Source organism: Mastacembelus armatus, chromosome 17, assembly GCF_900324485.2.
Source record: "Mastacembelus armatus chromosome 17, fMasArm1.2, whole genome shotgun sequence".
In the NCBI taxonomy this organism is placed as follows: domain Eukaryota; kingdom Metazoa; phylum Chordata; class Actinopteri; order Synbranchiformes; family Mastacembelidae; genus Mastacembelus; species Mastacembelus armatus.
Window position 1 is genome coordinate 4960008 of NC_046649.1, and position 23743 is coordinate 4983750.

General features: G+C 41.1%; 1 protein-coding gene and 1 pseudogene across 1 annotated transcript in view; one reads left to right on the forward strand and one right to left on the reverse strand.

Annotated features, from left to right (window-relative positions):
* The first annotated feature begins 1052 nt into the window (after positions 1–1052).
* Positions 1053–2584, forward strand: LOC113134112 (uncharacterized; annotated as a pseudogene).
* Positions 2585–14163: 11579 nt separating this feature from the next.
* brinp2 (bone morphogenetic protein/retinoic acid inducible neural-specific 2) overlaps positions 14164–23743 on the reverse strand; it is a 105655-nt gene continuing 96075 nt past the window's right edge. Inside the window, exons 6-8 of the mRNA XM_026312725.1 lie at positions 21476–21698; positions 15310–15616; positions 14164–14985 (exon numbers count right to left, since the gene is read on the reverse strand). Of these exons, the coding sequence (XP_026168510.1) occupies positions 14164–14985; positions 15310–15616; positions 21476–21698 (1352 nt within the window). The remainder of the gene's footprint in view (positions 14986–15309; positions 15617–21475; positions 21699–23743) is intronic.

Sequence of the window (23743 nt, forward strand, 5' to 3'; positions counted from 1 at the left end):
GCTAGCAGCTGAATCACATAAGTGATCTCCTGCAAGATGGCACCAAACAAGCTGCTCAGAGGCCAGCTGAGGCATGCTTTAAAACAGACCTGTTTAAAGCAGCTGTGAAACACTGTCCAATTCAATATCCTCTCTATAATCAAAACTAGTCAAAGCCTAATGGTTTAATGCTTGGCCTATAGTGGTCCACATTACTGGGTGATGAAAACAAGTGTCAGCTACTGAACTCTGTAACTTAATCAAAAAAGCATCAAAATCTTTAGAGGTCACAATGTCTGCCCTTCATCGTCTACTACAAAACACTGGCCAGCCCTTGTCTTCAGTATAAACACAGAGCCTATTAATATCTGGGTGCACTAACTACATTTAGTGTCTTTAATCTCCTGCTCCAAAGTATGAAAATATAGACCCTTGTTGTACTGAATATCTTGTTGCTGCCTGGCATCAGAGTTCCTAAGCCTCCTTGATTTAACAAAAGTAAGTCTGTCCATCCAGTTTGATTTTGCTTGGTTTGAAGTAAAAGAGCCAGTCTTCTAAAACCTGTAAGCACTTTGATTCTTGTTTTTTTTGGATATTCAACTATCCAGTTGCATGCAGTTATTTACACTCCAAACAAAGAATGTATTATGATATCTGCATACATTGGCTTAAAGAAAGCTGCTTCCTAGAGTTTTTGCATATTCAGGGTTGGGTCCCAGTGGCGTATGTTCAACAAGGTGATCCAGATGTCCCTCTCCTCAGCAACTTTTTCCAGTGCTTCCTGAGTGACCCCAAGGGGTTCCCAGGCTAGACTAAGTCATATAGACCCTGCCATGTACTAAAAACAGTGACATTAGCAAATCTCTGCAACTGAAGATTGCTATGAGTGACACCTGGATCAGGTAGTTAATTTTAAAAGAGACCATTCCTATCACCTAAATTTTTGATATCATGAGATAGTGAGGGAATGAGAGGCTCACCAGGACAGATTCAATGGCTACGACAGGGACAGTAATACAGATGCAGAGAAGGCTCAGACAAACCATCTTGACCGAGGAGGCACCGGAAGTGAAATGCAGTTGCAGAAGTATCTGCAGGAAGCACATCATAGTCCTAGAGATATCTCAGTGCCGGCAATCCCCCAAGATCACATGAGAACCTCCAACGCCATTCCAGAAAGCCCACCCCAGCCAACGAAGGAAAGAATCAAGTGGCCCAAAATGAGTGATGGGAAGGAGTGGTCCATGTTAGATGAAGCTCTGGACAAAGTGCTTGGAGCGGTTCAAGCAGGATCAGCGGAAAGAAAGGTGGATTTACTGACAGCCATCACCTACAATGTGGCAAAGGAACGGTTTGGAACAGTGCCAAGCAGAATAAAGCAAGACCAGAAAAGCAGGACAACAGAAGAGAAAGAAAGATTAAACAACTTAGGAAGGAGATCAAAACCCTGAGGAAGCAGTTCAAACTGGCAAGCACAGAAGAAAAGGAAGGAATAAAAGAGCTGACAGCCAGCCTCCGTGAGCAGCTCATTAGAACAAGAAGAGCAGAGAGGTTCAAACAGAGGCGGAAGAAGCAGGAAGCTGCACAAGCTCAGTTTATAAAGGACCCCTACCACTTCACTAAATCACTTCTGGGGGAGGCAAGGTCTGGGACTCTAATAAGTTCCAAAGAGGAGGTGGAGCAGTCTGTTTAGGGGGCATTCAGTGACCCTACAAGAGACGATGTCCTGGAAGGGAATCATGGGCTTACTAACATAGACCCACCTACCACATCCCTCAGCACAGAATGTCCATCATGGAGAGAGGTTCAAGAGGTAGTCAGGCACGCAAGATCATCTTCTGCTCCAGGTCCCAGCGGTATACCGTATAAAGTATACAAAAAATGCCCTAAGCTTCTATGAAGGCTGTGGAAGCTTATGTGGGTGATTTGGTCCAAGGGAACCATTCCAACAAGCTGGAGAAGGGCAGAAGGGTGCTTTGTGCCCAAAGAACAGGGATCCACACAGATCAGCCAGTTCCGAACTATTTCCCTACTTAGTGTGGAGGGAAAGATTTTCTTTGCTGTACTTGTGAAGAGAATGAGTGCTTACATGACCCAGAATGGATATATTAACACCTCTATCCAGAAGGGTGGTGTTGAATGTTTCTCCTGGTGCTTGGAGAATACAGGGGTCCACAGCCAACTCATCCAAACAGCGAAGGAGAAAAGAGGCAGCCTAACAGTTGTCTGGCTTGACTTTGCAAATGCATATGGGTCTATTCCCCATAACTTGATCCAAGTAGCTTTGGACCACTACCACATCCCGCATAATATCCAGGGCATGATCACAAGTTACCTGAGAGACATCAAGCTACGATTCCAGTCCACCAAGTTTACAACAAAGTGGCAGCCAGTGGAGAAGGGGATAGTAACAGGATGCACAATCTCTCCCATCTTGTTCATCATGGGAATGAACCTGATCATCTCTGCAGCAAGTACAAAGTCAAGAGGGCCGAAGACCACAGCAGGATGTCAGCAGCCAGCAATCAGTGCATTCATGAATGATCTTACCGTGATAACACCAACTCACGTGCAGGCAAGATGGGTCCTGGCAGAACTGGATTAGTGATGTGTCGGTCGTGAACGACGGGAGCCGGCTCCTGATTGGGAGCCGCTTTGTTTTTTTCTCTCTCTCTCTCTTTTCTCTTCAAGCCGCATTTGATTGGTCAATATGTGTGGTATCTCTGTCTGCGCTGAGCAGAGTGGGGAGGGGCGGAGTTACACACACAGCAAGCAAACGAACCGGAGGGAGGGAAACGAGAGAGAAAGAGAGCAGGGACCGAAACGCAAACGGACGGGAAAGGTAAAAAAAAATTAGTGTCAACAGGAAACGCAGCAAAATCTGGACACATTTCAATTACATCAGTCCCCTCAGAGAGAATCTTCTCCAAAACAGGGCAGATAATTACACAGAGAAGAAACAGGATCAACCCCTCAAAGCTGAGGCACTTGGTGTTTCTCAATGCCAATCTTCACTGAAGGAGAAAACAGTTTTTTTGTTTTACACATTTTAAGTTATATTTTGTTGTGTGATTCTGTAAGCATCTGTATGCTGTTTCACTTTAAATTTGTTTAGTAGTAAAAAGCTAAAACTTTAAAATAGTTAAAACTTAGTTAAGGTCATTTGTAAATAGTTAAACATTTGTTTTTGCACTTTCTAATTTATTTTTTTATCACTGTAGAGTGTATAAATAAAGGTGTATTTATACAATAAACATTTCATATAGTGCATGTTTTTTTACATTAGTAATTCATATTGCACATAATTTTACATTATTGTTGGTAATAAATTAATTTAAGCACCAACTGTCCCTGACATATACGGACTCTTGAGACCAACTCACCAGGGAGGCAGGAGTCAGAACAAGATTTGGCTGTAAGTGGGCCGCCAGCACGGCAATTAACCTGGCAGAATGTTCTCTTAGGACCAAAGAGATGATTGGAAACCCTTGCACTGGAAAACAGGGTCTAGGAACAGCACAATTCCAGCAGTTGTCAAAGTCCACCCCTAGGGAGAAGAGAGCCATGATTCAGGATGAAGTCCGAAACCTTTAGGAAGAAGGGAGAAGAGCAAAATCCATCGAGCTCGTAACTCAAGGTGCCTGGACGAGGTGGAACCTCCCCAAGAGAACAATCACATGGAGTGAACTGTGGCGGCTGGAGCCCTTCCGTATATCCTTTCTACTCAGAGCAGTGTATGACACCTTACCAACCCCAGTTAATGTGCACAGGTGGGGGAAGAGGGAGGACCCAATGGGCAGGTTATGTGGCAGGAAAGGAACAATGGCGCACATTCAGTCAGGGTGTAAGATTGCACTGAAACAGGGGAGGTACAGGTGGCGCCATGACAAGGTATTGGCAGTGCTCGCAGACATCCTGGAGAAGGAAAGGGGGAAGAAACAACCGGCCACAGTTATAAGTATAAGTTAGCCAAACTTTGTTCATAGCATCCCTCAGTTTGGGGTCCCCCTATCAGCCAGCAAAGAGCCCTGATCTAGGCAGTGCGGAGTCAGTCCGGGATGACATGAGGAGACACAAACACTGGGACAGGCTGAATCTACAGAAGAACTGCAGCAGCATCTCCAAGGTGTTGCAAAGTACCAGGAGAAACTGAGTGCAGGTCAAACCAGAGAGAACTGCTGCTATTTTAAGGGCAAAGGAAAGTGCTGCAAATACTGATTAGATTTAGGTTTTGGTTTTGGTTTAGGTTTAGATTTACTGCATATGAAGTATGCAGTAAAGGAAAGTAAAGGTATGAAGTTTATTTATAAATAACAAGTTTATGCAATTTATATTAAAAGCATCCACAATGACGCAACCTTTCTTTCCTTAGAGACACACATCAGCACCACACAGAAGAGCTTTCTCTACTGCTCTGCAGCCAAAGAAATTGGTCGCACAATGACAATTGTTTGCACTCACTACCAAATATATTTAGAGGTCGCACTGACTTCATTTTGGTTTCACGAGCGACTGACTACAACTGTACATTGTGTATCTGGCATGTGTGCGCATCCTGTTTCACCTAGGTCCACTGCTTTGGTAGGCTAATAGGTTAATTATGAAGCTTAAATATAATGCAATGACCATTTTAATCCATTACAGCTGTAAGAATGTATTCTGAAAACGAGGCAGTGACAGCGATATATATTAAGATGGATGTGTGATTTGTGTGTCTCTGTATGGAGGTGGGAATCATCAAGCTAAATATATGTGATGTTGCCAATTAAATGATGAGTTGAAACACTTGACTGTTCTAGTGTTTGATAAAAATCTGAATCATTTCCTGGAAACGTGTGCAATAAGTGATCCAAGGTGTGGGACGGCTGATGTCATCTTTAAAAAGATGAAGATGAAGACCAAACAAAATTCCATTTCAGAGCTTTGTCGGGCTTTCCATCAACAATGCTCCTGTCAACACAGGAGCACAAAACTCAATTTCCTCTAGATTCCTGGGGGAAAACCCTAGTATTTACATTCATGGTTGCCCACACCATGTGGTGCACAACACTGCTAAACAAGCTGGATGAGCCATTTTGAGGTTAATATCTTATTGCTCATGTCACTGCATTAGTTTGTTTAATTGCATACCTCATCTTAAAATTTGTATTTGGATTTATGCATTGCAGGTTTCCAGCTTTGATGTGGAGGACCTAGTAGTTGATACTTGTTTAAAGATAACACCAACCATAAAGGATACTTAACAAGTATGCACTTTTAAGATTAGTACGTTTATTATTAAAACATAAAGTAAAGTGCACTGGAATGGATAGTAATGATCTGTGTTTGTCATAGAATTTTGTGGGCTCCACAAATCGGACTACATGGAAATACTTCAGCATTTCTCTGCGATGGTTCTCTGCCTTGAGCAATGCCTAGCTTGAATACTGATGCTGTATGGCCCTTTGGTCAGCTACTTCTGCAAGTGTGTACTCATATCCTTTTCATTAAGTAGTTATGAAGAATTACTATAAGATTATGAATTATAATGCAAACTTTGTTTCCTTTTGTTCACAGATGAGAAACAACAGGTTCAGGAGGCTTTCTCAAACCCAATGACAGACGTGTACTGTACTTTAGATCTTCTTTTTTTACTCCTCTGGCTTGTCCTGCGACGTAAACAGCTAATCAACTTCTATGTGTATATTTACAGTCAGTTTGTTGCTAGTTTTGTCATTTTGTTTGCTAGTAGTCACTGGCATTAGATGGCACTCCTGACTTAAGGTAATATACGGCTAAAAAAGTAAAAACATTTATGTTCACACTAAACTAACTCCTGGTGTAACACAAGTGAAAATGCTGCCCCAAAGAAAGAGCTACACTGCAGACTTCAAAGTGCAGGGAATAAAGTCTGCAGCTGAAACAAGGTTTGGAGTGAGTGTCGTCATTCAGACAACCTGAGAGATGAGGAGACGCTGTTTCTTCCCCACCCACCTTGATGTTGGAGCAGTTGTTTAATGTTACTTGAATGAATATTAAAATGCATTTCTGCTTGTTGTTATGCCCAGCCTACATTCTTCATAGGCTAATTTAGACTATCTTCTTCTTTTCCTTTCGGCTGCTCCCTTCAGGGGTCGCCACAGCGAATCATCTGCCTCCATTTAACCCTATCCTCTGTATCCTCCTCACCCACACCAACTATCCTCATGTCCTCCTTCACTACATCCAAGAACCTCCTCTTTGGTCTTCCTCTGGGCCTCCTTCCTGGCAGCTCTAACCTCAGCATCCTTTTACCAATGTATTCACTGTCCCTCCTCTGAACATGTCCAAACCATCTCAATCTGGCTTCCCTGGCTTTTTCTCCAAAACATCTAGCATGAGCTGTCCCTCTGATGTCCTCATTCCTGATCCTATCCATCCTCGTCACTCCCAGAGAGAACCTCAACATCTTCAGCTCTGCTACCTCCAGCTCTGCCTCCTGTCTTTTTCTCAGCGCCACTGTCTCTAAACCAGACAACATTGCTGGTCTCACCACTGTCTTGTCCACCTTTCCTTTCATTCGTGCTGACACTCTTTTGTCACACATCACACCTGACACTTTCCTCCACCCGTTCCAACCTGCTTGCACACGCCCCTTCACTTCTTTTCCACACTCTCCGTTGCTCTGGACTGTTGACCCTAGGTACTTAAAATCCTCCACCTTCTTCACCTCTACTCCCTGTAACCTCACCGTTCTACTTGAGTCCCTCTCATTTACACACATATACACACTCTGTTTTACTGCAGCTAACCTTCATTCCTCTCCTTTCCTGAGCAAACCTCCACCTCTCTAGATTTTAGGCTAATTTAGACTATAATTAGTATAATTAGAAACTATACACCAAAGTGACTTATATATGATTTTTTCTGTTCAACAAGGCTGTTTTTGCTATATCGACTAATCCTCCGGTGCCACTTATCGTCCGTAAAATACGGTACCTGCTGTTTTTCCAAGCCACCATTCCGCTGAAGTGAATTCTTTCAGCCTGCTTCTCCAGAGGGAGCAGTTTTCAACATTTTTATTACATGAGGTACAACAGGTGGGATTTTTCTGCAATACACATTAGGTCAGATACTTTCTCAGTTACTCTGCTATAAGTGCTAAAGTTCATTCTTAATTTGCCTTCAGCAGTACAGAAACACCAAGACCTATAGAACATTGCTTTTAAAGAAAAGGCACACAATCTGCCAAGTTAGTGTTTGATCATTTATTCAGCAAATGATGGGTGTAATGAATTGAAACTGTAATTCATGTTTCACAGTCATTGTCATTATTCACAATCATTATTATTAAAACAATTTAGACTATATTTGTATGAGCTTAATTTGTTTTATCTTTATTTTACAAGAGGAAAGTTGAATATTGGCTTCACCACCAGGGCCAAGCTTAACAGGCTTATCAATGATGGAGACATAACACCACAACTCATGGAAAAACTCCATTATGCTGCCTTGGCATTCCTTTTTTTTTGGGCAGTTTTTGCCTTTATTTTGACAGGACAGTGTAGATAGACAGCAAGCCAGGGTAGAGAGGAGAAGAGGACATGCAGGTATACAGGACGGCCGGCTCAGGAGTCGAACCGGTGTCACCTGCGTACATGGATGGGCATGCTACTGCTACGCCACCAGCAGCCCCCCTCTGCCTCGGCATTCCTGACCAAAGCTGTGGAGTAAGCCACTGCTTATATGCATGCCAAGTTTGTTGATGTGAGGCAGTTGGAATGTCATGTGAATGATGCCCTTTAGTTTGTTGACATGTGAGATTTCAATTGTTTTCAGCAAGTTCTGCTTGTCATCTAGGATAAAATAACTCAAATTCAGACATTACTCTCAATATGCCCATTTACCAAATCTAACCAAACCTTGATTCTGTCCTGCTCGTAGCACCTCAGGGTTAAAGTGTCACATACCCACTACAAGGTGGTAGCAATACTTTCAACCACTACATATGGGGCCCCAAAGAGGTCAAGCAGGCCCTTGTATGTAGCAGTCAAACGTACTGTCATCGCCCACTGTTACTAAGGTTTAGTTCAGTTTAACATAAGGGAAACTACCATAACCATTGCTGTGTCAATTGCTAAACAGGTTACACTGTGATAAGTTTAAAACAGTGTGGAGGTATGTGATTTGGGGAATTGTAATTCAGTAAGCATCATATTTGAAAGGTCTAAGTATTTGGTTAAATATGGAATTAGCGTTTCTAACTCTCATTTTATTAAACTTTGTATTTCACTTGTTAAATCCCTTTTCTATTTGTTGTGAGTTTCTGAACCTGGTGCGGTTCCTTACCCAAATTCTAGGTCAGAAAGGTAGGGGGCGCTACACATACATACATAGTTAATTTTTTTATTTAATAAAAACATGCATAATAACAATGCTTTACAATACTCTATGCTATTGCTATTCCATTTCCACTTTAAAAATAATTACGTTCATCGGGAAGCGGCAAGAGTTCAGAGCTCAGAGTTTAAGCTCAGAGTTAGCATAAGCCGATAATCTAGCGATCGGCTAGTGAACTAACGTTTGTCAACTAAAGTATTAAATAAAAACATTCACACCAATAAAACTATAACCACAAACTTCCTAATTCACAGTGGTGACGCAACTACCAATGTTAAAGGTGCTGCTGAGTTTGCTCTCCCATCGAGATGTGTTTCTCCTTAATACCTGAACTTAACCTTATCCTATGGACAACACAGCTTTTATGGGGAAAGACATCTCGACAGGGAAGACATTTTGCTGCTACCTACTGTATCTTAGTGTCTAATATCTACCTTATAAATAATAGCAGCTACTAAACCTTGAACCAACTGATGTTAAAGCCATTTGGACTTGTGTTTGACCACTGTCCCTAAGAGACCAGTTTACAAAATCAGATTAATAATAAAAAATACTAATCTCTGTGTGTCGAGATGAAGTGCTTGAGCACCCTTAAAAAAAGCTTTGACAAACCAATACAACTTGTATTACTTTAAAAGTTGTTGGCTTGTAGGTTATGTACTAGTTTTAGGTTATGTGTGATGAAGAAAACCAAGTGCACTCTCTAAAATATGCCATTATAGGACAAGAAAAAGAGTGCTGATATGATTTATTTTGCCATGCTTTGTTAAACAGACACAGGATGTTGGGGCATGTAGTACTGTCAGGCCTAACAATCAGTTTTTTATTGCAGTATGGCTTCAAAATGCTGACAAAGAAAAAAGTCTGTGCAATTTTAATGTGACTTGGTCAGTGGTAATGAATGACTTTGGATGAATGACTTGGAAAGCAATATGTGGAATAAATTATTTTGTGAAGCTGTCATCTGAAACTGATGAGCTCTAAAATATCTAAATTTCACATTTTTCACCCATGATGCTGGTCTTGATATAGTTATAGTCACCCACTTTACGACAGGAAAAACTCTACCTCACTAAGTCAAGGTCAAACATTTCTAACTTTGCTTTAAATCTCTGTCTCCCTTTTACACCATCTCCACACATTAATCATTTCTTTTGATACATTTCTAATAATGTAATTTGAAAGCAATTTCAAGCTCCAAAATCTACACCATTATTGATGACTATGTCAAATGACCTAAAGATACACACATATACATGTGCCAGCTGATTTCTCAATTCTACCTCATTAATTCAGTTTGACTTTCTAAACATAAATCACTGAGACCAATAGACCAACCCCTGTGACCTTTCCTCTCCCTCCCACTTTCTCTAAACCATATGTTTTCTCCATCTCTCCCTCTATGTCATCTATTCCCTCTTCAATCACTCTCATTTTCTTTTTTTTTCTTTCACTTCTCTGGGAGGTCCAGGACGTTAGTAGTATGCCATCTAAATAGTGCTCTGATAAATTGGCTGTCTTCCACAAGCCTTAAGATTAGCCCAAGGGCAAACCCACTGCTGTTTCCTGGGTGCCACGCTGAAGATGAATAACTGTTTATTAACCCAATGCAGAGTGAGCCATATACTCACCTTATTATGGAGTAAAGAAAAAAATACAGGCAGCCAACCTGGCCAATGTAGCACTCTCTTTACTTGTCTCCCTGTCTCTGTCACTCTTCCTGTCACTCTCTCCATACCGCTCTTGCTCTCTCCAGCAGATAAACCGGCAGCCTGATGTAATGTGACAGTGTGCGTTTGGTTCTTGTTTGCTCCCTGACAACCCAGGAAATTGGCTTTTCATCTTACAAAAAACACTGCTCTCTGTACATTAGAGGAAATTCGTCTTATTATGAGGGGCTGAGGGTAATTGGAAGTTTCTACATCCATTTTATAGCAACATACCGAGGGCCAAATTTATTAAGGCTGTTCAGTCCCAGGCACATGTGCAGTATGAAACAAATATTATTTTAGCAAATGTATGGAAAGTACATCTCCTTCCTTACATTACACTAGAAGAACAGGAATGTTAACAGAGGATTTTTAAAATATTTTGCATTCTGTTGGCTTTATTAAATTAGTAATGTAACATAAAGATGAAAAGCATATTCTTAACTCATATCGGAGATATGCACACATAGTGGCTAAGTGTTTTAAGCAGCTGCCACTGTGCCCTTTTTGGCTGATGTGTATCAAAAAATCCACTCAGTTGTCAGTTTATTGGGTTGGGCTAATGTCGCCTAGTTACAGCAGTATTATAACAAATCATCTTTGGTGAACATGATAATGTTGCATTTGTGTTCATACTGTTTTATTAGTGAGCTCTTAATTTAGAAGAAGTTTGTGCTGTTGTTGAACTTACTGCATTATACAGAAATGTTTTTTTGTTATTTGGCCTTACTTAGCCTCACTTTGACATATGTTAGCATAACATAATAGATTGACAACAGCACAAACTACAGCCTCCAAAGTAGCCATACAGCTGAATCAACACTTTCAACAAATCCTGAACATTATCACATTATTATATGAAGTAGGGGTTATTGTAGGATTAGCGTATTAGACTGCATTAGCTATCTAATAAACTGCAAACTGAGTGTATACTGTATTTTTTCATATTATTGCCATTACTAAAAGGAAAATGTTGTTAATGGCCTATAATTCTATTTAATCAAATAAAATATATGGCTGGCCAGACGCTGAGATGAGGGGTTAGCTGGAGACGAAGAGCTAGCCAGAAACTCAGGTGAGAGGCCTGCCAAAAACTGAGGTGAAGAGCTGGCCAGAGACTGATGCAAAGAGCTAGCAAGAAACTCAGGTGAGAAGCCTGCCGAAAACTCAGACGAAGGGCTGGCTGGCGACTGGAAGACTGGTGGTCAGCCCTCTGCTTCGTCACATAGCTGGGCAGGTGCGTGAAGTGCCTTGTCAACACAGCAAAAGTCTAATACCTCCGTGTATCCCTGGGCGTTCTGGATGATATCAGCTAGGGTGTTCAGGAAACCGGAGATCAGTCAGTCCTCTGGAGTTGAGTCCGCTGGGTCCATATCTGGTGGGAGCATTCTGTTACGAGGAAGAGAAGGCATAGGACCCAAGTGCAGGACAGGAAAAAAGGCTTTAATTTCCCTGGAATTCTCAGGGCTCAGGAAAAAATACAAATGAAATGTAATATTAGCATTCACTGACAACTACAGACTATGGTGGCTGACAAGATGGTAACAGATGGTAATACTCCCACAAACACAAGGGAGAGAAGGAGACATAGAAAGGGAGGGAGAACAAAAGGCAGAGTGTGACCAGGCGAAAGTGATTAAGGTAATCAACGCAAAGGTGCCAGGGACCAGTACAGGGGAAAGAGGAAGTTAGTACAAAATAAAGGTCCCCGGCAGGAAGTCCCAAAAGGGAATCATGACAGACCCTCGAAATATATATCCACATTGCCACTTCACACCTTGGTGCTGTTGTTCATAGTCACAGTGAACTGTGGATTATAATCTTTGAACCGCAGTTGCCAGATTATGAGGTATACTAAACTAAAGTTAATGAAGTCTACCATAAATTGCAGCCTCAGGCATTAGGATGATTGACATCAAAGCAGTCTCCTATCACACCCAACCATGAATGCGGTGACGCTGATCCAACGCCTGAACCAGTCATTGTATACCACGTCTCCTCTTGCTCTCCTTCCTACATTTCCCACATTTTTTTCATTTTAAAATACATACAGTCTGAGATAATCTGTCTTTAGGCCTAAACCAAACTCTACTACAGCTGCCCTGAGAGCCGCACTGTTTATTAGTTAGCCTAAAAATATATAAAAGCATAAATAAAAATATAGGCCATGTCATTTGTGTAATTTAAACTTTTATCTTGAACTTTAATAAACTGTTTAAACTGGTCATTTTGACTATACTTTAACAATGAGAATTTGATTCCATTTCCCTCAGTGAAACGTCACTTTAGACAACACCAACTCCCCATCCACCTGCACTACACCTTTTCCTAGTAAATCAGTATGCACTACGGTCCCATGTGGCATGTATAAGAGATATCAATTGAATTATCAATAATATGTATATCAGGATTTTATTTCATAGTACACATTTTAAGGGAGGACTGAAAACAACTTTTGAAATAAGAAGAATGACCCAAAATAGATAAACCACTTTGTTTTTACTTAACCAAGCTGATCACAGATGAACTGCTGAAAATAACATACAAGGTTTACTGGCTTTCAGTGAGAAATTAGTGAAGTACATGTAAAATCATAATAGTAATCATCCCACGAAGTTTACAGCTCTCAAACGTACCATCGCTGCCTTGCAGAAACCCTGTAACTCCAGTCGCTGTGGTAACTGGCAGGTGGCATTGGACCCACATTTAAATATAACTATAATTAAAAACGAAAAGGAAAACTGATCCATTTACCTGAGACTAAACCAAACAATTAAAAACTTTAAAAAGCATTTAGTCTAATTGGAGATAGAAGGAATTTGCAGAACAATTACAGTATGCAAGTACTGGTGCACTGTGAATAGTGGCTCAAAATTTCACGACACCAAATCAAAACAAGTTAACTGCAGAAAGTGTGACTGGCATTTACATGGAAAAGCTACATTACCACGTATTCTGGAGAGTGTGTCTTTTGTTCTGTCCTGGAAGAAATATTGAAATATAAAAAGCAATACAGCCTTTGCTAGGAAAACAAACACATGAACTAAATGTGCTTTTTATCTTAACATTGACTGTCCATATAAGGCATGAGTTTATTTTGTTATAAACCTTTTTTTGGTCTTTGCGCTTGTTTATCTAAAAAGCAATGTGCACTTGTCCACACCTGGGGTTAGATGGAGCGTTATTTACAGCGCTGATTCCACAGACCTTTTGGTTACCACATCAGAAGATTTCTTGATGATTTTTCAGCTCAAAAAATAACATTTAAGATATTTTGCCATTCAGTTTGCTGATGTGTTCACCTTCTTTTGGTATAGACACACCACCAAGGACAGAACATCACTAACAGGCTTCTCACTCAGATGTTAAGCATAGATACTTACAAGTTTTCAAATGCCAGATAAAATTGAAGGTGGGGGAAAAAAAAAGAAATATTCAAAGACAGCAACAGGGTTCAGGATTATCAAATTTTTAACTGTTAAGCATAACATAACAACTCATTCACCACATATATAATATTATCCAATATCCCCTTCCCCAAGATTGTTCTGTAGCCAAAGAAAATAGGATTAGAAAAGGAGAAATCCTCTTCCATTAACTGATTTTGAAGACCCCTTAAGAGTTTCTCTTTACTTATCAAAAGTGCCTACTTCTTTGCAAGCCAAAGTCATGGTATACTTAATGACATCAGCTCTCTGAGGTTCCAATTAAAAAAAAAAAAAAAAAAAAAAAACATGCAAGAGAGTCTCTTGGCTTCAACCAGTCATGCCTGCCGCTTGCCAAAATCAGGGCAGCAATAGCAAAGGTAAGCCTCCAGGCTGATACTGTAGCATTTCCAAAACAGAGTCCAAGCATCAGCTGTTCTCCCACAAAATACTCTGTTTTTCTTGAAAGGGGTCTGGCAATGTGTGTCAAAAATGTGGCAGAAAGCCAGCCAAGAGTGACCATAAGAAAAGCCCAGCAGTCACATTTGGATGTTCTATTAATTCATACAATTTGGGTCCAGGAGGCCAACTGAGTAGGACCTCCTCAACTGAGTCTACAGTTGACCCTGAAATAGCTACTCCACTTTACTTGTGTAGTATTGTTCCTGAACCTGAATTGTGTGCTAGGTTGGCTAGCTGCACAACTGGGCTAGTTCAGGTTCAGGAGAAGCTTGGGGAAGCTTGGAGTTGAAAATCTGAAGAGAGTCCTTAATGCGTGCCACCTCTCCGGCTGACAGCTTGAGCCTGTGGCGCAACAAACAAGAAAACAGGTCTAGAGGCTGCGGTGCTGGGGGAGACAGCCGGTTAATCCGGTCTCTCATCTCTAACAACATCATAAAGGCAGCATCCTGTGTACCCTGTGTATAGGGGTAGTCCAGCTGGAGAATCAGATCCTTGATGCCTTCAGGGTCAAAGTGCATGCTGTATCCAAATACTTTGAGCGTGTTGATCTTCATATACCCCAGGTTAGATGTCTGATCATCCAAGTCCAGTGGTTCATAGAAGAGAGTTTCATTCACTGTTGGATCATCTGTGACAATGCGACTTCGCAGGTAGATGTGCACTGTTTCAAAGAAGGACTTCCATTTGTTGCCCAGAGATAGTGTCCAGTTGTAACACTGTGCTGTGATGGCGGTGTCCAGTCGAGTTCTCTCCCAGCCAGGGAAATCAGGCTGGTTTACTGGCATGAACCAACTCTCTGAGTGACTACCCCCAAATGGATTCACATACACTGCAGGCACAGGCTCCAGTGTTGAATTCTTAGTGGAGCATATCTGGAAAGAAATGCCCATCAGCATATGGATAAGATTGGACTTATTTTTATTACTCTTGAGTGTGAGCAACATTCTCTTCCTCCAGGCAGGATTGAACCAACTTCCCAGGCGGACATCGTTGCTGATGTAGATGGCATGGACCTCTATTCTGCTGTCGAGTCGCTGAAGCAGGTACTTCACCTGAAGAGGGATAGACAAACAGGTCACAAATCTTAACAGCTGCACAGATAACATTGGGAAGTACTGGTATTGATGTACTGTCCACTCATACAGTAACATACATACTGTATTTGTATAGAGGCTGTTGAGTATAAAATTATGGTCCTCCACTGTTGTATCTCATATTTGTTTCTTTCCAAAGCAATTTTGCAATACTATAACATCAGTGTAAAACTAACATTTTGTGGTGTATTGTCTTGAATTGGATGTATGTACCCTAAGTAACCAGTATTATCATTTTGTCCACAGACATTTTAGAATCAATTAACAAGAAGCTCTGAGAACCTCAGCATCAGGCATATCCAGGTCAAAGTTCAGATAGTGGTCGAGGGAGGCAGCAATGCTCGGCCGGCAGGAACCAAGGTGGAGAAGGTTTCCGTGGTGACAGGCCCCACAGCGGGTTGCATTGTCAGTGGCACAGGAGGAGCAAGAGGTGGAGGAGGTGCCCAAAACACAGGGAATGACCCCCTGGCAGGTGGGATGCTCCACAGGGCAGCTACAGCTCTTCACTTCCTCGGAGAAGGAGCCCAGCACACCATGCTCATTACAGTAGAGCATAGACTGGGCCTTGCTCAACCAAAACCCAATGGACCTGCAGAGGGAGAGAGAAAGAAAACAATCCAGCTGTATAAACAGGACAATGAGTAATTTCACACCAGGCTGAAAAACCTGGTTCATTGCCCTTTTTGGTTGGATGTTTTAAATTTGTTACACCGATCACTGATCAGATCTCTAATGGCTGTAGTTTTTTGAGAACAGCCTGGATTTCAACGCTTCAAAGACAGTGGAGATGATTGTAGACTTCAGGAAGAGCGTAGTGTAATCCTTTCTCTCCCTGGACTCCATCATCAACCAGGGTATCAAGGCAGATCAAGTATTTCATCTCTTCTGACAGTTGACAAACTGAGAAAACCCAGTCAGGTGTGAGGTGAAGGTCACATGGTTAAAATTATAAGATGTATTATAATATAGAGTTTGTATCCTGGCAACAGTCACATGGAACATTAGCATTAGCTCTTGGTTGAATGTAAACAAGTATAGTGATGACATGACTGAACTCCCTGAGACCAGCTGCCCAAAGCTCAATGTCCTGACAACATATCCTTTGCTTGACAGTAACATGCCCAGGTGACTGCAGAGAAAAACGTCCTCAGTAAGCAGCTGACATTCTACAAACATAAAGGTGCTGTGCTGAGAAAGAAGAACATGGAACTAGAAGAAGCCAAGAACAGGCAGGAGAAAGACCTGGAGAAGCAAATCAAGCTGAATCTAGATGAACTTCAGAAACAGAAAAGCATTTTGGAGGACAGAGTAATTAAAACCAACAGGGAGGAACTTGCCCAAAAAGACAAAGCATTGCACACAGAAAAGGAAAGATGCCGTGACCTTGTGAAACAACTAGAACAGACAGTCAAAAAGCAGGAGCAAGGCCATTCACAAAATGTAGTTGTCCATGTGCACATGGACAAGGGAGCTGATAAAGAAAAAAATACAGCGTTGAAAAAAAAGCTGCTCATCAAAAACCAAGAACTGACCGACAAGTGCAAGGAGCTGCAGAGGAAGAATATGATTATACACAGAAAGCAGACGCAGTATGAGCAGCTGAAGCAGAAAATGTTAGACCTCCCAAAGACAGAGAAATTACAAAAACTCCCAAAGTGCCACTCGATAATCAGAAAACAAGATAAACAGATCCAGGCATTAGCTGGACAGCTTAATATGTTTCAGGCAAAAGCTGAAGAGTACAAGAGGGAGAATGAGAATCTGGTTGAACAGTTAGCAACCACCAAAAACTTGTACCTGATTGAGAAAATGACCAACATGGATTTGGGGGAGGCCTTAAAGAGTTAAGACAAAGACGTTCATGAGGACCAGTCAGGTACCGTTGTTCTGTCAATAAAAAAACGGAACCAGACAAGCCCAGACCAACACGTCAAACCAAAATTTAAACACCAGCCACCCATCTCCAGTAAATTTATGTAAAAATCAAAATCAGTTCACCCCCAGCTACCTATAGCCACCAAAACGGTTGTGTTAAAAGGTGAAGAAAAGCCAGATGTCATTCCCAAAATGGATCCACAACCACAAATTCACTCGTACCCCTCTCCCACCCATCTCCAGCAGGTCTTGGAGGCAGTCCACAGATGAAAGTCAGACAAAAAGTGAAGATTGTAATATATATATATATATATATTTCTAATCCAGTGTCCATTTTTTTCATTATTTATTACTGCTTCAAATATATGTAAAAAATGTAAGAATACACCCTATCCCCTTCCTACTAACTCATGACTCTGCTTCTTGGTTTTTGGGAGGTGTATTCCAAAACTGCTCTTTTCTTCTGAATTATTCTGAAACTGCTATTGTTGGATGAACCAGGAATGGACAAGAAAAGGAGCACATGTGCCTCACCCGAACAATAATAAGATACGATATGATAAACTTTATACATCCCAAAAGGAAATTCAGGTAGTCTTATAGTTAGTGATACACTCAAGATTTGCTCCATTGTAGTAAAAGGAGTTCATTTCTTGTGTAGATTCTTCTCCCCACAGTATTATCCATAAGTGGTTAAGTGAAATAGAGCAGCAGTTGTCAAAAATATTTTTAAAAAAAGTGAAACCTGCAAGAGCTACAAGTCTTTGCTCCCACCTGCTAAGGTGTGAATTCAGTCACAAATAAGTTGGACTGGTCACTAAATACAGATGTCCTATATAACAAAAGGACAGAGACGACTTTTGCTCCTAAGGTCTTAGGTCCCTAGACGCCTGCAGGAAGATGCTGCACATGCTCACCTCACTGAGCTGCAGGACTGAACGATACAGGAGATCCTTCATCCCCACTGCCATCAGGCTCTACAACACCTTAGTCAGTGGAAGATGACTGTAAGTCTACCTAAATTTCTGGGACGAATAATGTTTATCTCATCTCACCTTATATTTTCATTCACTTTTTGTTATAGAGTGGTGATAGGAAATATTGCCTTGTCTCATCACTGAATAGGTAACTGTTGAATTAATAGCAGAGCTACAAAAATTCTTAATTGACAGTTAGCAAACTAGCTCTATGAGTGGATTCATAGCCCTGAGCTTCCCATGGAAAAGTTTAGAGGAGAGCAGCAGTCAACAGACTGAGTGTACCTGTGCCTGCACACAATACATTCAGACTCAGCACTGAGTTGTAGGTCACCCAGTGCACAGTCTCTGGAGTTGCATGCATAAAATGGTAGAAACTAGTACTTTCATTTCTGAAGCTCAGCACAAAATGAATTTACTGTTGCAGGAGGCTGTAACAGTCACATGTTAAGGTCAGTGTTTCTGCCTCCATGCTGTAATTGTACAACTGTTTTTTGGCAAGGACAATGTGTCTTAATTTAAAAAAAGAATAAGCCCCCTGTCCCCTTCCTACTAACTCATGACTCTGCTTCTTGGTTTTGGGAGGTGTATTCCAAAATTACATTGCTGTTGACTTTATACATATTTAATTTTCCACAGGTTAAAAACTATTGTCTGTTCCATTTCATTATTGATGTAATTATGATAATTTGACACCTTTGCTTTAGAAGCACTGGTGTTTTTTGATGGTGTATTACTGCAACAGAGAAAATACAGAGATACTGTGGGTACGGAAAGTATTCAGACCCCTTTAAATTTTTCACTCTTTGTGTCATTGCAGCCATTTGCCAAAATCAAAAAAGTTCATTTTATTTCTCATTAATGTACACTCAGCACCCCATCTTGACAGAAAAAAACAGAAATGTAGAAATTTTTGCAAATTTATTAAAAAAGAAAAACTGAAATATCACATGGTCATAAGTATTCAGACCCTGTGCTCAGTATTGAGTAGAAGCATCCTTTTGAGCTAGTACAGCCATGAGTCTTCTTGGGAATGATGCAACAAGTTTTTCACACCTGGATTTGGGGATCCTCTGCCATTCTTCCTTGCAGATCCTCTCCAGTTCTGTCAGGTTGGATGGTGAACGTTGGTGGACAGCCATTTTCAGGTCTCTCCAGAGAAGCTCAATTGGGTTTAGGTCAGGGCTCTGGCTGGGCCAGTCAAGAACGGTCACAGAGTTGTTCTGAAGCCACTCCTTTGTTATTTTAGCTGTGTGCTTAGGGTCATTGTCCTGTTGAAAGGTGAACCTTCGGCCCAGTCTGAGGTCCTGAGCACTCTGGAAGAGGTTTTCTTCCAGGATATCTCTGTACTTGGCCGCATTCATCTTTCCTTCAATTGCAACCAGTCGTCCTGTCCCTGCAGCTGAAAAACACCCCCACAACATGATGCTCCCACCACCATGTTTCACTGTAGGGATTGTATTGGGCAGGGGATGAGCAGTGCCTGGTTTTCTCCACACATACCGCTTAGAATTAACGCCAAAAAGTTCAATCTTGGTCTCATCAGACCAGAGAATCTTATTTCTCATAGTCTGGGAGTCCTTCATGTGTTTTTTGGCAAACTCTATGCAGGCTTTCATGTGTCTTGCACTGAGGAGAGGCTTCCGTCGGGCCACTCTGCCATACAGCCCCGACTGGTGGAGGGCTGCAGTGATAGTTGACTTTGTGGAACTTTCTCCCATCTCCCTACTGCATCTCTGGAGCTCAGCCACAGTGATCTTTGGGTTCTTCTTTACCTCTCTCACCAAGGCTCTTCTCCCACGATTGCTCAGTTTGGCTGGACGGCCAGGTCTAGGAAGAGTTCTGGTCGTCCCAAACGTTTTCCATTTGAGGATTATGGAGGCCACTGTGCTCTTAGGAACCTTGAGTGCTGCAGAAATTCTTTTGTAACCTTGGCCAGATCTGTGCCTTGCCACAATTCTGTCTCTGAGCTCCTTGGGCAGTTCCTTCGACCTCATGATTCTCATTTGCTCTGACATGCACTGTGAGCTGTAAGGTCTTATATAGACAGGTGTGTGCCTTTCCTAATCAAGTCCAATCAGTTTAATTAAACACAGCTGGACTCCAATGAAGGAGCAGAACCATCTCAAGGAGGATCAGAAGAAATGGACAGCATGTGAGTTAAATATGAGTGTCACTGCAAAGGGTCTGAATACTTATGACCATGTGATATTTCAGTTTTTCTTTTGTAATAAATTTGCAAAAATTTCTACATTTCTGTTTTTTTCTGTCAAGATGGGGTGCTGAGTGTACATTAATGAGAAATAAAATAATTTTTTTTGTTTTTGGCAAATGGCTGCAATGACACAAAGAGTGAAAAAATTTAAAGGGGTCTGAATACTTTCCGTACCCACTGTACATAAATGATCATCCACTTTGGTGCTCAAATGCTCCAACGATTCTTACCCCCCAGGCGTGTGTGAACGGACACAAAAATAAATGATGAAAAACTGAAGAATTTTTTTGCAGAAGGAAATAAGCGGCTTCTGCAGTTGTTGCAGGTGCAAAGTGGGTTAAGACTCTGACAGGGGTGAGGCAGAGAAAGAGAGAGAAAGAATGGAAAATGACACAAAGGTGACAGAGCAAAATAAAAACAGACAGCAAGGCAGAGTGTGAGAAGGGAGAGATGAAGTGATGGGAAGGGGGAGAGGACTGTCATGGAAATGAAAGTCCTCTGTTGTCAAGTGCAGAGCTGTCAATCTGGGAAAAGACTTGATTACAGCATGTCACAGTACCATGTACCTCACCCCGCAAAGGCTCCCACAAATGCACTAGAGCCTTCATCTCCATTTTCCCTTTTTTCTCTCTGTCTGCCTCCATCATCACATCTCTCTTTCATTTACCACATTCTCCTCCTCCACTGTTCATATCTCTCTTACTCAGCATCTCTCCCTCTTTTACCACCTGCATTTCACTAGGCTGCATTCATTTATCCTGGCAAACAGAGCAGCCATGTAATGACAGTTGAGTGAAGCTTGTAAGGGTATTTTGCTCAGAAATCAGCCGCAGGTGTAGAATTCACTCAGCAAAGGGAGTCAGTTAGCCTGTCAAATCATAATGGACAGGACCAGTACCCTGAACTCTAAAAATAACAAATAAATAAATCAATTAATCCCAAGTTGTAATTAAATTTTACTTTAACTTGGAGTGACATTCAGTGTTCTACTCAAACAGGATATATGAATACGCTCCTGTGCACCACAGAAATGTTTTATAGGTGTAAAGCAATTCTAAAATTTGTGGAAGCCAGAAAAACATATCTTTGGCTAAACAGCAGCTTAAGTAAATGTCAATTAATCCTTTTGCTCCAGTATTTTATAAACAACAGTTTTACACATTAAAGACATATTTACTGCTGCACAGTCTGTGGACAACAGAGAAAGGCCCAATATTACCGAATCCTGGCTTTAGTGAAAACAGATCACATTCCATCCCCAATTTATGCAGAAAACCAGAAAACAAGCAATGCCATTATTTCTTCTTCCAAATCCTGACTAATAAAAGTTAATTTTATTTTTATTGAGTTTATTTTCTGTTAACATATTTCAATGGGATACCTCTCTCGGGGCAGACTGATGTGAGGTTGTCTGGGGCAGCGTTTGCTCAGGGTGAACAGCTTTCTGACAATCTTCTGAGCTTTGCCCAGGACCAGGGCAGTGCTGGACTCCAGCTGGGCATAGCGTTTCTGGAGGGACAGGTCAGATGACCAGAAGCTGGCAATCATGGACACATTCAAGAACCGGTCAGTGGGCAAGCGCTTCAGGAATGCTTTGAATTCATCTGCAGGGAGTTTAAAGGAGACAGGGAGAGGGATAGAGGTGGAGAAAAAAAGAGGTGAAAGAGAAAACAGAACAAAGTTAGATGTTCTCAAGTAATTTATATGTTCACAATAAGCTTTTTAAGCATTCCAGACCACTACACCACAGACTTTTATCCCTAGTGGCATGCATAGATATTGCATTCATAATGACTATTGGTACATTTTCTTGTGTCATTAGAATACAAAAAAGCTGTTATGTTCTGATGAATTGCCATTCCAAAGTAAACACCTGTGCTTCGATCTGGAGTTATACTCATTTACCTCACAAACAGTAGCTCATCATAGTCACAGCATCATTTGCTACATTGCCATTTAGAAACACTTGCCATCTGACAATAGACAGTATAGTATTATGTACAGATGGACGTTTTCATACAGATCATAACTCGTCCCTAAAAAGGCCAAAAAAATGTTAAACTCTATAATCACAATCAGAGTAGACTAATAAAAAGCATGTGATAAAATGGTCCAAAGCCCAAAAACGGAAGTATAAAGAATTCAGTTTGTGCCTAAACCAAACTGCAAAAAGCAAGATTTAATATAAATATGTTTGATTTCACATCAGGGCAAACCACTAAAGACTCTGAATGATTCATATCTGAACTAATTGTATGTATAACAGTAGTAATAATAGATAGAAAATGTAATAAATTTAGTGACTGAGAAAAACAGAAAAACAGGATTAACTTTAATGATCTTTTGAAAATAAAACTCTGTTACTATGGAAAGTGCACCTCTCTGCAGCAGGTAACATTTCCAAGACAAAAGAGGCTGATGTGAATGTGCACTCTGATTTTGCCAATGCACACTGGTGGTTTTTCACCTCATCAGATTATACAACACTGAATTTAGCATATATTTCAGACACTTTAAACTAAGTGGTCGATAAGCAGTCTGGAAGGACCACGCCACAAGCTGCCTCTATTTTCATTAACAATTTGTTTTAGACTCTGTCATTGCTTGGAATAATTGTAATGGGAGGGGTGTTGATGAGATGAAATAGAGGCTGCTGAAATTAATGCTCTGTCAGGATGTGACCCCCAGCCACTCTATGGGAATCACACAGGCACACAAAACCACACATGAACAGAATCCCAGACAACCCATTAGATGTCAATAAGATGTTATGAATTTATCATCATATTAATCCTTTACTACAGGTCTAGATGAACCATAACCACTCAGTGAACTTTAACAACATAGGTAAAACATTTTAATTCTGCATGGTAAACATAATTTCTAAAAGACAGGGCTGTTGTTTCACAGGGGCCATCAAACCTGACTGCAGGAACAGCAGCTGTCCTTACCTCCTCTCATATTTAAATAAGTACAGTATATATTTTTTAAAAGTTTGTGGTGCAAAGGCATCACTGGACTTTTTCTGTGTTTCAGTATTTTTTTTTAAGAACAGCATACTGCCTTGTCTCAAAGCAGCATGATGTGATGTCACATCAGCCATAATGCTGTAGTGGATTTACCTGTGAAAAGTTGTGTGTAAGCTGAGCACCATCTACAGACATTATTCTGTAGCACACACCATGCACAAATGCGTTGCAACTGTGTTAATGACAGTGACACTTTAAAGGCCACCAGCCACAATGTTGTGGTCAAAATGACATCAATCCTGACTCGTTCGTAATGTATCTCAATGTCAGTCCCAGGTCCCCAAATCTTTCTACAGATTTGTACTGGCTTTTGCACAGAACTGGTGATAACATTGTGTATTCTCATGTTTTTACAACAAAAATGACTAACTAAACTAGCTTGAGGTCGTGTCTCTGTGATACCATTCGTTGTTCTCACTGTCGCTTTGCTTGTGTCATATCATTTGTGTCTCTGATTGGTTTATTCTGCGTCCATTGGCCCGCCCCCTGGATATCGATGAACCTGAAACGTCTGGCTAACAGTAAGCCTGACATGGTTACAGCTAATAACTCAGTACATAGGGATAATACTATATTGCTTGCTATAATGGACAGTAATAAACACCCCCTACACGACATCC